The sequence below is a fragment of the Monomorium pharaonis genome, chromosome 5, assembly GCF_013373865.1.
Source record: "Monomorium pharaonis isolate MP-MQ-018 chromosome 5, ASM1337386v2, whole genome shotgun sequence".
Classification (NCBI taxonomy): Eukaryota; Metazoa; Arthropoda; class Insecta; order Hymenoptera; family Formicidae; genus Monomorium; species Monomorium pharaonis.
The window spans coordinates 26,338,925-26,353,523 of record NC_050471.1 but is presented as its reverse complement, the minus strand read 5'-3'; the positions used below and the strand labels follow the sequence as shown (position 1 = coordinate 26,353,523).

At 33.1% G+C, this 14,599-nt stretch overlaps 1 protein-coding gene across 1 annotated transcript; it reads right to left on the bottom strand.

The window, feature by feature from the left end:
• Positions 1 to 1,851: 1,851 nt before the first annotated feature.
• Positions 1,852 to 12,682, bottom strand: LOC105829758 (multidrug resistance-associated protein 4). Its single transcript, XM_036287645.1, has 16 exons — positions 12,430 to 12,682; positions 11,068 to 11,182; positions 10,568 to 10,678; positions 10,306 to 10,440; positions 9,531 to 9,735; positions 8,942 to 9,164; positions 8,238 to 8,846; positions 7,458 to 7,960; positions 6,828 to 7,112; positions 6,190 to 6,419; positions 5,135 to 5,652; positions 4,517 to 4,747; positions 3,601 to 3,935; positions 2,808 to 3,053; positions 2,263 to 2,565; positions 1,852 to 2,156 (listed from the first exon to the last, which is right to left on the bottom strand). The coding sequence occupies exons 2-16, from the start codon at positions 11,139 to 11,141 to the stop codon at positions 2,016 to 2,018; spliced, it is 4,149 nt and encodes a 1,382-aa protein (XP_036143538.1). The 5' UTR covers positions 11,142 to 11,182; positions 12,430 to 12,682; the 3' UTR covers positions 1,852 to 2,015.
• Between the last annotated feature and the right edge of the window lie 1,917 nt (positions 12,683 to 14,599).

Genomic DNA, 14,599 nt, shown 5'->3' with positions numbered 1-14,599 from the left:
AAGTCTGTCATAATATGTTTTATGTATTTTTATAATAGATATATAATATAGATATAAAATATTTGCACATTAATGGTGCTTTCTGCATTTATGTACGTATTATAATATGAATCAAATGCAATAAGTAAAACTCAAATAATCAATCGTTAAATTGGAATATTTATTCGTATGTATTAATTTTATATTAAAATTAATATATTTATACTGAGTAAACTATATACATACTAATACTACACATAAATTAACGAATCTTAAAGCTGGTTTAGGCTGGTATTGATAGTCAAATCATTTATTCATAGTCTTATATTTCAAGATCATCTCAAGCAATGTCTTAAGATGCTAATACGGCTCTGATTGGTTGATGGCATCTTAAGACAATACTTAAAATATTCTTAAATATAAGACTATGAATACCGGCCTTAGAGTCACTGAAAAAAAATGTAGGGTAACAAAAAGTAATATAAATTTGAAATTAATATGTTTAGTATTATTACTATATTCATTATATTCACTATTATCAATATATAAATCAGTATTACTATATTATCACATATCACTTATAAATATATACATTTTATATATATAAATGCATATAAATTAAATTTATATATAAATATATTATTCTAGATTTATATATAATTTTCATTTACTTTTTATAAAATATATATTGACTCAATAAAGAGATTGTACTGCATTTTCAAACTCTAAGATCCTTTCTTGTTTTTACAAGATCTTTGCAACTCAAAGCATAATAATATAATAATTATTTATAATATATCAATGCTCCATCACAATTAACTTGCTGTAATTTTTGTTAATATCCATCCATTTGCTATTATAATGCTTTGAGCGGCAAAAAACTATAAAAGTGTTGAAAGATCTTAGAGGTTTTACATATAAATTTATAAGTATACAAATATATTTTAAAAAATTTTTTATATATAATATAATTCTATTATATATATATATTCTATTTAATTTTATAAAATTAAATAAAAATTATATTGCAGTTTCAACGTGCAACATTTTTCAGCGTTTATCTAGCCTTTTGTCCCTCGAATTATGATATTAACAAATAGACGAATATTATTAAAAATTACAGCAAGTTAATTGTGCGCAAATATCATCTTGCTACAACTTCGTATTTAGGCTAAATCATGCTTCACTTGTAACTCGATTTATCGTCTATTAGTGTACGGATCCACTTGATTACAAGAACTAGGTACATCCGAAATTTCTGTAGTACACAAATAGGCCAGAAAAATATAATGTTATTGCGCGCGGAACTTAACTCGTGATAGAAACTTGTAATAAATATTACGGTAAAAAATAATCTCGTAGCGATAATTTCATTAAAAACGATACAAAAATATGATTCTTTATACATATGTTACGCTTAACAACGATACTTAGAGAAATGTCGTGTCTATAACATCCCAAAAAGAAGGGGGGACAACAATATATCCCCTTTTATGTCTTATAAAAATATAATATTCGTCTACACGCGCCATTTTGTACGTTCTATACGTAACTTTTTCTACATCATAAGTATACTGGACATATTAAGTAATTTGCTTTACTTAGACAAAATTCCTTGATAAATTGATTAAAGGCTTAATTTAAGACTGTTAATTTTTTAAAATCCTTTATATATAAGGTTCTTTAAATTTAAGGTAATTTTTACTTAACTTCCATTAAATGTGAATAAAAATCACCTGTTTCGATATAACAACTTATTTTAATATGAGAAAAATTTTTTTTGTTCTCAATATAAAATTTAATTCATAGATTGATATTAATATGTGTACTTTAATTCTGGAAAAGAATTTCTAAATCTATACCAAAAATATATATGAAATCTCATTAATGATGTACATAAATGACTCTACATTATCGACCTCAATCAAATTTCAAAAAATATAAATAAGTGGCCATATTACCACCTTCTCCTCTACAATTAGAAAAAATCTAACTAATAAGAAGACATTGGTGTATTAAAATTCGTCGATACTTGGTCACGTTTCTCCATACTTGTTTATGTAGGCCTGTTTCGCTATTTTGGTCAGTTGATCATACATGCCTGGGCCAGTCTCTCTTACTAACGAAGTAAACTGACTGTAGTTGTTTTGCAGCAAGATATAAGGGTGGTCGTACTCCTGCAATAAAATAATCAACACCGAAGTTATGATTCAATAATTCATTTTGTATCTTAAACTCATCCCAATTTGCATTCTATTAGGGAATTAATAGAACAGTACTTACAGCCATATAGCCCTTATCCATTACAAGAACTTTATCGCTGTCCATTATGGTGTTCAGTCGATGCGCCACTGTGAGCATCGTGCACGTGGCGAATTTCTTTCTGATCGTCCGTTGAATCAATGCATCAGTATGCGGATCTACATTTGCAGTCGCTTCATCCAGCATTAATATACGATTGTTTCTCAGGATAGCTCTCGCTAAGCACACCAGTTGTCTCTGTCCAACGCTAAAATTGCTGCCTCTGTTGTACGCGCGGCTTTCTAAGCCGTTTCCGTTAGTAACGACCGCTTCCTTCAACTCAACCTTAAAAACAATTATCAATTAATGTTCATAATATGTTCATTATTTCATTCAATAATTTTTAGGATCATATGTGACTTAAAAATTCGGTAAGTATTCCTATATTTTGGAAATCTCTTTATCGGATCTCTGGAACTTAGGATTTCATGATCATTGGAGCTAGAATGTGGAACCGTAGGATCTTTTAACACAAAGTTACGTTTCCGATTAAGCACAGGTGTCTTTGAATTAGAAATCGTTCAAACCTCTTCAAGTGCCTCCCACAAATCCTTGTCGGAAAACTCATTGAAAGGATCTAGATTACGTCTCAGAGTACCTGAGAACAAAATGGGATCCTGGGGAATAATGGATATTTTACGTCGTAGATCCTCTAAGGCTATCAACCCCGTGTCTATGCTATCAATATCAATGATTCCATCCACTTTTGCCAATCGAAACAGCGCTAATATCAACGACGATTTCCCGGCACCTGTTCTTCCCACGACACCAATCTGCATGACAATTAAATTACTATTTAAGCATTTTTTCTCACATCATTCCAACAAAAAACTTCAACAAAATAAAATAGAACTAAAAATGCTTTATTAATTTTCCCGCACAATTTACTAACAATTAATAAAAATTTATTATAGAAGAAATAAAAGAGAGAACTTTCTCATCTTTCTAAAGTTTTAAAAAAGTTAAAATATTTAATATTAAATGCACACTTTAGTGCACATTTGTGCTGTTCGCATCTGTCTATTCTTTGAAATATTTTATCTGCTATAATTAAATACATAACGTTATATTATAATAAATTTTTTTATGGACAACATAAATACTTTCTAGAAATGTTAAACAAAGAGTATATATAAAAAATTACTTAATAGTTTTTCAATTCTTGTAGTGATAAAAATTAATGACTGACAGAAACGAAGAGTATGCCATAAAAAACAAAGATGTGCGTTAAGTGTTAATCTTAAGTTAATCTTTTAATATCAGTTTTTTTCACTTTCTACTCGTTTGTCTCTACGTAGTTTTTTCCACAACATTCTGTACCTTTTCTCCGGGATAGATCACCAGATTCAGGTTCTTGAGGACAGGCAAATCTTCGTCCGAATAGCGCATGTAAACGTTCCTGAACTTGATACAACCTTTGTCAGGCCAGGTTTGGGGGACATTGGATGGCAGCTCTAGTTTTTTGCCTTTCTTCTTCACATACATTCCACAATCTCTTAAATTTGGTTCTGCTGGGAGCTGAATGTACTCAAATACACGTTCCACTGCCATCATTTGGTTGGCTACCTCCGCGCTCTGTCGCATTCCCCATTGGATTATCCCAGTCATTGCCATTATCTGAGTAATGGCCAAACCCACCTCGCCACCAGAAAACGCTAGAAAATACATATGACGTTTAATCTAACTGATCCGGGGATTTTATCATATTTAGATATATTTCTAACACTGTGGTTCTTTAATCGTCAATCGTATCATTATTTTTTATGGAATAAATATTTTATGCAATAAATATTATGGAATAAATATTTTATTATATATATAGTTTTAGTAATATGTAATAAACATTCTACCTGTGTGTAAATCTTCTAGACATTAAATTATTTAACAATTCTATTATTTAAACAAATTAAAAGCAATAAAAATGCACTAATTTTTGTATATGGTTTTAGGTTTATATAATATCTAAAATTAAAATTTATTAAATGTATTTAAAATTAAAAACTACACAGATTTTTACGTTACAAATTATTTAGTAAGTTTTAGTATCAATTTAAAAGTTTTTTAAAAAATAATCATAATAATAAATAATTCTATGGTTCAAATAAAATTTTTTATATTATAATTATTCACACACTATTAGATTCTTTAACAAATTAACCCTTAATTTCAAAAATGTACTGGTATCTTATTTTGGTAATATACAAGGTAATATTTGGTAATATTTGTTGATGCTTACATTGATTGAGTAGCAAGAAGCTAAAGATGATAATGAACGTCAAGAAAAAACAGAACAGATCCAAGAAGAAAGCAAATACCATGCTAGACACGATATACATGTAAATAGTAGATGTATGTGCGTCTTGCAGCTTATCAAATTCAAGTTTGAGTATGTCTTGAACGTGGTATGCTCTAATGGTTGTTAATCCGTTCAATGTAGCGTTCAAATGAGTGAACACCGGCGATCGTACTAAAACACAAAAGAATATTTTGATCGTAAAGTATATATATAAATAAGAAATTTTCTACGCAAAAAATACTATAAATTTTATGATAATTAAAATCATATCGATAGAAACAAAAAAATATAAATTTAAAAAATTAAATTTAAAAATAAATAACCAAAAAGTAATCAAAAATTAAAAAATTTTTATACAAAGTATACAAGATTTTTACTTTACATTATTCAAAGAATGCTGTGAAATTAATACATTTAATGGCAAATGGCAGATAATAAACATACCATGCGTAAAAAATATATTAAATTGTTTATATTATATGTACATACATAATGAAATAATATAAAGTTTTGAGTTAAATTCTAAAAGCTAATAATAAATAAGAAAGCCAGACATACATATTCCCTCCAGTCGTTTGATGTTCTTGCTGGTTTTGAGGTACACTTTGCGAATCCAATAAAATATCCCGCCAATGATCACGATGGGTATTATAAAGATAGAATTGACCACGCAGGTCACTACCAGCGATCCGACCATCATCATACTCGCTTGGCCGGCGTCCAGCATTGCTTTGGGCAATAATTCATCAATCGCTCCCATGTCTTTGGAGAATCTATTGAGGATTCTACCGCTCGGATTGGTATCAAAGAATCGCATTCCCGTACGAATTAATGCACTGAACATCATATCGTGCAGACGCTGGCTGCACGTCATGCACGTCTTGTAAAAGATCAGCGATCTGGTAATGCCAACTAAGAAGATGGCAAGCACAATACAAGTGTAGATGTAGACGTAAGTAAGCACTGTTGTATTTTCGATAGGAACGTGTTTGTGTATTGTCATGTTCACGACATCATCCGTTTGGTTCAAGCTAAATTGCTTGGCTTGGACATTTTGTGCTTCTACAAAATTTACACTAAAAGAATTTTTAATCAAAAATTAATAATCAATGAATAAACCTATTAAAATTGACAAAAAATGATTTAAACAGTCCTCCTTAATATTTATATTAAATGCACAACTGAATAAAATTAATAGATATATAGAAATTTATAAATTTCTAAAATTAAAAAAAAAATTACGAAAAACAAAGAACTATCGCTTATTTGCTAAAACAATGGTATAACTCAAAAAAATAAAATTTACTTGTACTAGTTGAATTATTTGAATTAAATTTATTATTTCAAGCATTACATAGTCAGGAAGGGAACCAGTTAAATCACTTTAATATAATAATTTAACCTAATAATAAATTACCGATAAAAGTATTATTAACTTTTTACACAACGTTTTAAATTCTTACTAGAATTCTTTTTTCCGCAAGCAACAAAAAAATAACAATTTTTGAGTTACGTCACTATATATAAATAAGAACGGTTGTTGTAATAAACAATTATCTACATAGAAATGTTTCTTTTATCAATTAATTGTTTCCAATAAAATAGATACTCACAAGAAAGGCACAAAATAGTCGCTGAAACTGGCAATGAATTGCGTGATGATGAACAGAAGTACAACGATAAAAGCTATGGATAAGTTGGCACTGATTTGGAGAAACTTAATAAATATGGGACCTTTAACCACTCCGCGCGATGTTGCTTCAAGACCATCATTCAATTTTTTGGGATCTTTGTCTTCCTCTTCATCATCAGTGCTGCCGCTGCTAAGTTCTGAAGTTCGACTCTGTTGACGAAATTTTATCTTTAGTGATATCAACTTCAGTAATATTGTTCTTCTTCGCGCGCGCGCGGATTTGTGTGTGTGTGTGTGTGTGTGTGTGTGTGTGTGTGTGTGTGTGTGTGTGTGTGTGTGTGTGTGTGTGTGTGTGTGTGTGTGTGTGTGTGTGTGTGTGTGTGTGTGTGTGTGTGTGTGTGTGTGTGTGTGTGTGTGTGTCAAAATAGCTACATAAAATAGATCTCTCATTCTACCTGTACATAATGCGTTCATTTTATTTTAAGGATACTGAAGATAGTGGCAGATCAATTAAAAATTGCTCAAATGATGTATTTACTCTAACTTCAATCTTTCGCAAATCTCTTCTACATGTCTTTTTTTTTCTTTGTAATTTTGTATGCTTGAAACTTTACTTACTCTGTTACTCGAAGAGGAAAACTGTCGACGTATGTTTATACTTTTTTCTACGGACGAGTCGTCAATCGCTTCATTTTCCGTTGCCAAGAGTATGGAGTATTCGGGCCGATATTCCAGTAAATCTTGGTAATGTGAAAAATACTTTATTTTTCCCTGCTCGAGCAGTATAATGGCGTCCACTCCTTTTATATATTGCAACTGATGCGTCGCTAAGAGTCTTGTTTTACCATCTAAGTATCTCTGAATGCATTCTTGAAACAGGTGCTGGCTGACGTGTGTATCAACCTGAAATTTGAAACAAAAAGTCCATAACTGTGATTTATTTTTCAAAGCCCAAAATTCAGTATTATTATTATACATCAAGCTTATTACATTAACTTATATCACTTGTACAAATTCTACATCATTTATAATGGAAGAAGCCGGAGCCGACTATCAGACAAGATTAATTGTCAAAAAAATATTTTATAACTCAATCAATATTTGTTATAGTGCATTCTGTTTTTATGTTTAAAAATCTTCCATCCATTTCTTTCAAGTTACTATTTAAAAACTATGACACTCGACCCTAGTCTCCCCTATATCTAAAAGAATTAGATTAGTGTAAATTGCAGTTCGATGACCACCTACCGCGCTCAAAGGATCATCCAGCAAATAGATGTCTGACTGTCTGTACAGAGCTCTGGCCAAGTTAATCCTAGCTTTCTGACCACCGGATAACGAGCTGCCCCGTTCACCTACAACGGTCTGATCGCCCTGCGGGAACTGTTTGAAGTCACGTTCCAGAGCGCAAGCTTTAACCACCTTCCGGTATCGTTTGCTCTCGTAAGACTGGCCGAAGAGTATATTTTGTTGGACGGTAGCACCGAACACCCAGGCCTCTTGACTGGCGTAGCTAACACTGCCGTTGACCTGCACCTCACCTTGCGTCAGGCTGATTTCTCCCAGAATCGCGGACAGGAACGAACTCTTACCACTGCCCACCATACCGATAATCGCGTACAGCTTGCCTTTTTCTATTGCCAGATTCAAATTCTCCAGGGTATTCTCCAATTGTCCCTCTTCCCACTTGGCAGTAACGTTGATTATGTTAATGGCTGAGTTCTTGGTATTGTGTGAGGACGATTTCTTTTCTGTAAATAGTAAAGTTTTATTCTGAGTTAAGTTTTTCGAGAATAAAAGAATATTATAATCAAGTATTGTAATATCTCGTAAGACTTTTAGAAAAATCTAAGTATCTCTTAAAGTGTCTCCCAAATATATTAAATATAAAATGGTCTTTAAACATTACAAACTTTATTTCAACCCTTAAAATACTATATTGTTGATGTATTAATAACTCTTCTCTCTCTAGTCATAAAATATATTTAAAGTCCATTAGATTTGAGATGTTCAATTTTGAATTTTTACCTCCAACATAATTAGCGGTTTTCTTCAACAAGTCGCTGCTCTCATCCGGATTTTCTCTACCTAACTCCAAATGATTCTCTACGACATCTTCGTCAATGTAGGACAAATCCGGTCTGGAGATCCGCTTGATATCTGAATTGGCGTGATCGAAGGACGCCTTGGAGATGTTACTGCCTCGGAACTCGTCAAACATGAGAAAACCCTGAAGCCTACGTATAGCCACCATGCACTCGGCCAACTCGGCGATACCGCGCACGAACATGCCGGTCATAGTCTGTGCGAGGATATTGAAGTAGGACGATACAATAAAAATCTTCTCGATAGTCAGATCGTCGCGGAACATCAGCATGGCAATGAGCGTACAATAAAGCGCCATCCGCGTTGTAAAGAGATTGAATGTCATATAGATGCCGCGTAGGTACGATGTCTTGGTGACCACTCGAAGCTCGAGCTTACGTGCCAGCTCGACCATGGCGCAGAACGGCTTCTCCCATGCGTACATCTTGATCACCTGCACCCCGGAAATAATTTCATCCATTAGCCGCACCCGCTCGTCTGTCTTAATGGCGGTCTGAAGACGGAACTTCGACGATAACTTGCCGGTATAAGCTGGAAAAGAATTGCAAAAGTAGGAATTAGTGAATATCTACAGCTAGAAAAGATTTACAAAAGATCTTTTTTTTATTTTTATACGCAAGACTCACATTGAATCGGCACGACCACGAAAATAGCGGCGGTACCGATGAGACCGGCATAGCCGACCTCGAGATAAAGAATATAAGCTACGATCAGAGCGGAAATAGGTGCCGACCACATATAATGAATAAGGACGGTAACATAGTCGAACCTGTTGACATCGTTGGCCACTAGATTAACTACTTTTCCAGGTGCTGTCTCACCCAGTGCGGTTTCGCTCAAACACAGTGCCTGCAAGGCAAATACAGAACATCCGTTACACACTCTGAGAGATAGCGCGAGGGCGCACAACATATCGCAGAGAAAATATTCAGATTTTATCATGGTTGATTTGAATCGGTCATGTTGGTTTCATCTTTCAACTCTTTCTAATCTAATTATTTTTTTAAATAAATTACAGGTATTTACTTTGATAAAAATTCTGAAGATATGTTCACTCTTTGAAGAGTTAAATGAAAATACGTGCTGAGCGAGATTCCCTCGCAGTCTTTCTTAGATACAACTTTACATTTATTCTTTATTTCCTGCCCGTTATACAATTATCTGGAATTTTTCAACACAATATTTTTTTCAATTACATTATCCTAAGTTACCAACCTTTCTGTATATCAAAGAACAGATGGCCACGCGAACTTGAGCGCCTAAATGGAAAGCGCCAAAGATGGTTTGATTGCCACTTATTACGTATATGCCAGTCGCAACGCAGATACCAGCTCCGTACCACAGAGCATTCTCGTATAGCTCCAATGAATCTTTCCGAAAGTAGCGTAGAAGACCACCCAGTAGCAACGGCATACTCAATCTACGGAAAGAATTTCACGTTTTACTCTTTATATGTCACTTATTGAATCTTATAATTTTAGATTTTAAACGTTTTAAATAATAATTATAATTATTATTATATATAATCATATTATTTATACTGTTATACACAATTACTGTTATATATTTTTATATTATACTCCCGATTGGATAGTAAATAATTAAAAATTATTATTAAATTTTAACTAATTATTTTTAAGAGCCATGAACTTAACACCCACATCCTTGATTTATTCATGTAATTCGATAATTTGTTCTAAAAATTTAATCAAAAATTTAACTATATATTAAAAAAGCAAAAGTATTTTTATAAGAAAATATGTCACATGTACTAAGTTAATTATGTTCTATATAAAACAGTAAACTTTAAAATATTAAGCTATCTTCACTCAATTTATTTTAGAGAATAGCTTTAATTACAAGTTAATAACGGTAAGTCTACATTATTGGATTAAAAACAACGTCATTAGTCAAATAAAAAGAAATAATATCTCCCTAAAGAAAATAAAACGTAAGAGATTTGGATAAGGATGTATACTATAGCAGGTACCTTAAAACAAACTCGTTAAGAACTTGTAGTATTCCCAGCATGGAATACTCCCATAAAAATGTACGGAAAATAGTCTTCAACAAACTCGGTCTGCGTTTCCTTTTTTTCGAATTTTCCAGTTCGATGTTCCATCGTCTGCAAGTATAGCGATTATAATTTCCGTCGCTCTTAAAGAAGAACGATATAAAAAAGAAAGATCAATTTTTTTCTGTCTTCTACTTCCTCTTCTTTTTCTTGTATAATATATAGTTTTAATACTCACTTTTCTAATCGATCTCCGAGCAGGTTTGATCGATCAACTTTCAAGGGATCAAATAAGTCCTCTGGTTCTAAATCTTTCTTATATCCTGTCTTGAATAAACTGATAGTCCACCTGATTCAAAATACACAATTTATGTAAATTAGATACCAGATATTCTACTGCTATTAGGTAACGTTAGATTAGATATATAATAATAATAATAGATAATATAACAATAAGAACAAATGGCAGAACTCGGAAATTAGAAATAGCTTTTAGTGAAAATATGCAGCATGACGATAAAAAAAAATTGCAAAAAATTCTTGATTTAATTTTGTAAACTTTCACCTAAATATAAGTAGCACTCCAGAATTTAAATCTATAAGTCCAAAATTAATCTTTAGATATTCAAATATTTAACGTTTAAATGTTCCAGAATTAACATCTTCAAATTTAAAGATTCGGAAAAATCTTATTATCAGAAGCAAATCTGATGATTTGAAAAAAATTGCGCCACTCACCACCAAAATAGTATCGACACGATATTCGCTTTCTCCCGCGGATTCGGCTTCGATCTAACTTTCGTTGAATCCATTGTGCCTTATACGTGGCATTACTCTCCACAATTTGTCACTTCTGTAGTTAAAAACAATCGATTATTTAATTTGGTTTATCAACAATTATAAACACTTCGACGCTTTTGTGCGGCATTAAATAATTGCTTCTCTCTTTGAAAAGATCTGACAATTATATAATTAATTATCTTATTACAAAATTTATTTAAAAATATATTTTGTGCGAAAATAAATTTTAGCTTTATTTTGACTGAAATCCTAGGAACATAATACATTCATATATAATGTATCATATGAATGAATGTATTTGATATATGCCGAGAATTTTGATGATTCGATTTACAAAGTAATTTACGAAAATATTTTTGTACGATCCAAATTAATTCGAATCGAAAAAACTGGCTGATGAAATATCTCTTGCTCATTATCAAATGTATTATGAGATGCAATGTGAGCTATATATTATCCTGAAGTGTTTATACACATCATGATAACAGAACGATAAGGTTTCTCGTGTAAAGATTATTGTCGAATAATTAGATCCAAGCAATTAAAACTTTTTTGATACGGAAAAAATATAAATGTTGGAATTATTAATCTATGGACAATAAGAAAAAAGTTATTAATTGAAATTTTTTCGTAATTAAATTTCTACAGTTCAAATGTATTTATACATTATTATTTAAATACGTATTATACAAAATATAAAGATAAAACATGTCGAAAATTTTTACTTGAATCATATTTGAAATGCCTTCAGTTCTTATATTTATTATTCGTGGAGAGAATATACTAATGCAATATGTAGAGAAATGACAAAGCCATTTATAACAATGCTACGTACTGTACAAATTTATAAATTCATACAATAATTATAACGTCGTGAAAAGGGCACAATTCATAGGAGCACATTTATCATTTGTTATTTTGCCGTACCTGAGCGCGCAAAATCTCAGTCATATCATTCGTGAATATAATTTTACATACATTAATACATACACACATTAACTTTACATACATATATAAAAAACTTCAACCAATTGTAGACAGATCCCTTATATATTTAAATTGCCACGTTTTTCTAATTGCGATGTCACTACTGCGATAGTCGTGCTTGTTTATTGCAAACCGACTCTAACGGCCTAACCGTGCATTAGACCTCTTGTCTTTAGACCGTTTGGGTACGTCCCGGAGAAGGGAGCTGTATCGTGATACGGCAAGAAATAACAGAACTATTTTAAATCAGACTTTCTAGAGATCGAGGATTGATAAGGTCAATTTGCCGCGTCATCATAATGTTGCACTCACTTGATTCTTCATTCGGTCACGCACGTGACCGGTTTTTTCACCTTGCTCCTGCTTACAAATTCATTATATACAGGCTCGCATGCTCACACACACGTACGCAGCCAACGAAACAACGAGGAACACGACTAACCCAGACCGACTGGACCAGACTGGACCACTGGACTGACTGGACTCTGGACTAGCCTCAGAACATACTAGCCGTGCCGTGAGCTGCGACTATGGCTGCGTTCCGATATTCACTGCCAGTACTGAAATTCTACAGTGTATGTGACGTGAACTATAGATTTTCAGTACTGGCAGTGAATATCGGAACGCAGCCTATGGTGTAAAGCCCGTCTACAGAAGTCGCAAGCAAGGTCTGTAGATGAACGACGGGAGGGGAAGGAAGGTCTTCGCATGGGCGCCATTTTGGAGTCACGAAATTTGTGTGAGTGTGTGTTGTACGAGAAGAGTGAGTGAGTAGTAGTAGAAGTGGAAGATGGGGAAGAAGATAGGGGAAGGTGGAATTAATGTATCGTAAAAAATATGTGTAATAATGCCAGGCTGTTGTGCGAAAAATTGTCGCAATCGTGCAGAACAAGGATTTCGTCTTTTTAGATTTCCTGCTGACGAAAAACCAATTTGGATTCAACAGTGTTAAATATCCAAAAAGAGATTCGAAGTTACGTGAGGTATTATTGAATCTGAGTAAATAATTTTGTAATACGACTGTTCAGTTCAAGAGAATATTAATCGAATCATTTATAATTACGTACTGATTCAGTTCTGCTGTACAGAGCATTCTTGTTAAGCTCTTTCGTATATTAATACATTGACAGCTCTGAAAAACAATACTTCAAAAAATAACTAAATATGAGTGGGAAATTGCCCCCTCCTTTTAATACAGATCTAATAGTCGGGCTGTTATTCAGAACATACTAGCCGTGCCGTGAGCTGCGACTATGGCTGCGTTCCGATATTCACTGCCAGTACTGAAATTCTACAGTGTATGTGACGTGAACTATAGATTTTCAGTACTGGCAGTGAATATCGGAACGCAGCCTATGGTGTAAAGCCCGTCTACAGAAGTCGCAAGCAAGGTCTGTAGATGAACGACGGGAGGGGAAGGAAGGTCTTCGCATGGGCGCCATTTTGGAGTCACGAAATTTGTGTGAGTGTGTGTTGTACGAGAAGAGTGAGTGAGTAGTAGTAGAAGTGGAAGATGGGGAAGAAGATAGGGGAAGGTGGAATTAATGTATCGTAAAAAATATGTGTAATAATGCCAGGCTGTTGTGCGAAAAATTGTCGCAATCGTGCAGAACAAGGATTTCGTCTTTTTAGATTTCCTGCTGACGAAAAACCAATTTGGATTCAACAGTGTTAAATATCCAAAAAGAGATTCGAAGTTACGTGAGGTATTATTGAATCTGAGTAAATAATTTTGTAATACGACTGTTCAGTTCTAAAACATAGTACAGAACTGTAAAAAAATATCAAAAGTTATTTAATATCAATTTCATTGAATTAAAATGTAATAGTTATCGAGGCTTAGCAAGTTCGTTATTACAAAAAATTTATTACGTTTATTTTATTTTCAATACATTTTCTTTCCTTTAATTTTACCACTTCTTAATGTAACTTTGATTATATTAATTTTTTAAAGCATTCTTGTTAAGCTCTTTCGTATATTAATACATTGACAGCTCTGACTTTGGTTAAACAGCTGGAAGCTACGGCCGTCATTTTGGCGCCAAATAACTAAATATGAGTGGGAAGACCTTCCTTCCCCTCCTGTCGTTCATCTACAGATCTTGGTCGCAATCAGCCAGGGCTGTTATTCCGTAACCACTTACCGACAACTATCGATGTCGTTAAGTGTCGTTGCGCATATTTTTTCATATATCAAAATACGTGCGCAAAGACACTCAATGACATTGATAGTTGTCGGTAAGTGGTTACGGAATAGCAACCCTGTTGCAACTTACAACAGCCAATGACTGTCGAGTTTTAACTAAAAACTAGGCGCTTATTGGCTGCCGCAAGTCGCAACTGGCGCTGCTTGCGACTTCTGTAGACGAGACCGTTCTACATTAATGGCAAGTAGCCAGTTGAAAATATTTTCTACGACTACTGCTACGGCCTACGACATTGTAGATGGCTCTTTAAAGATACAAAGTGAACCATTGCGCTT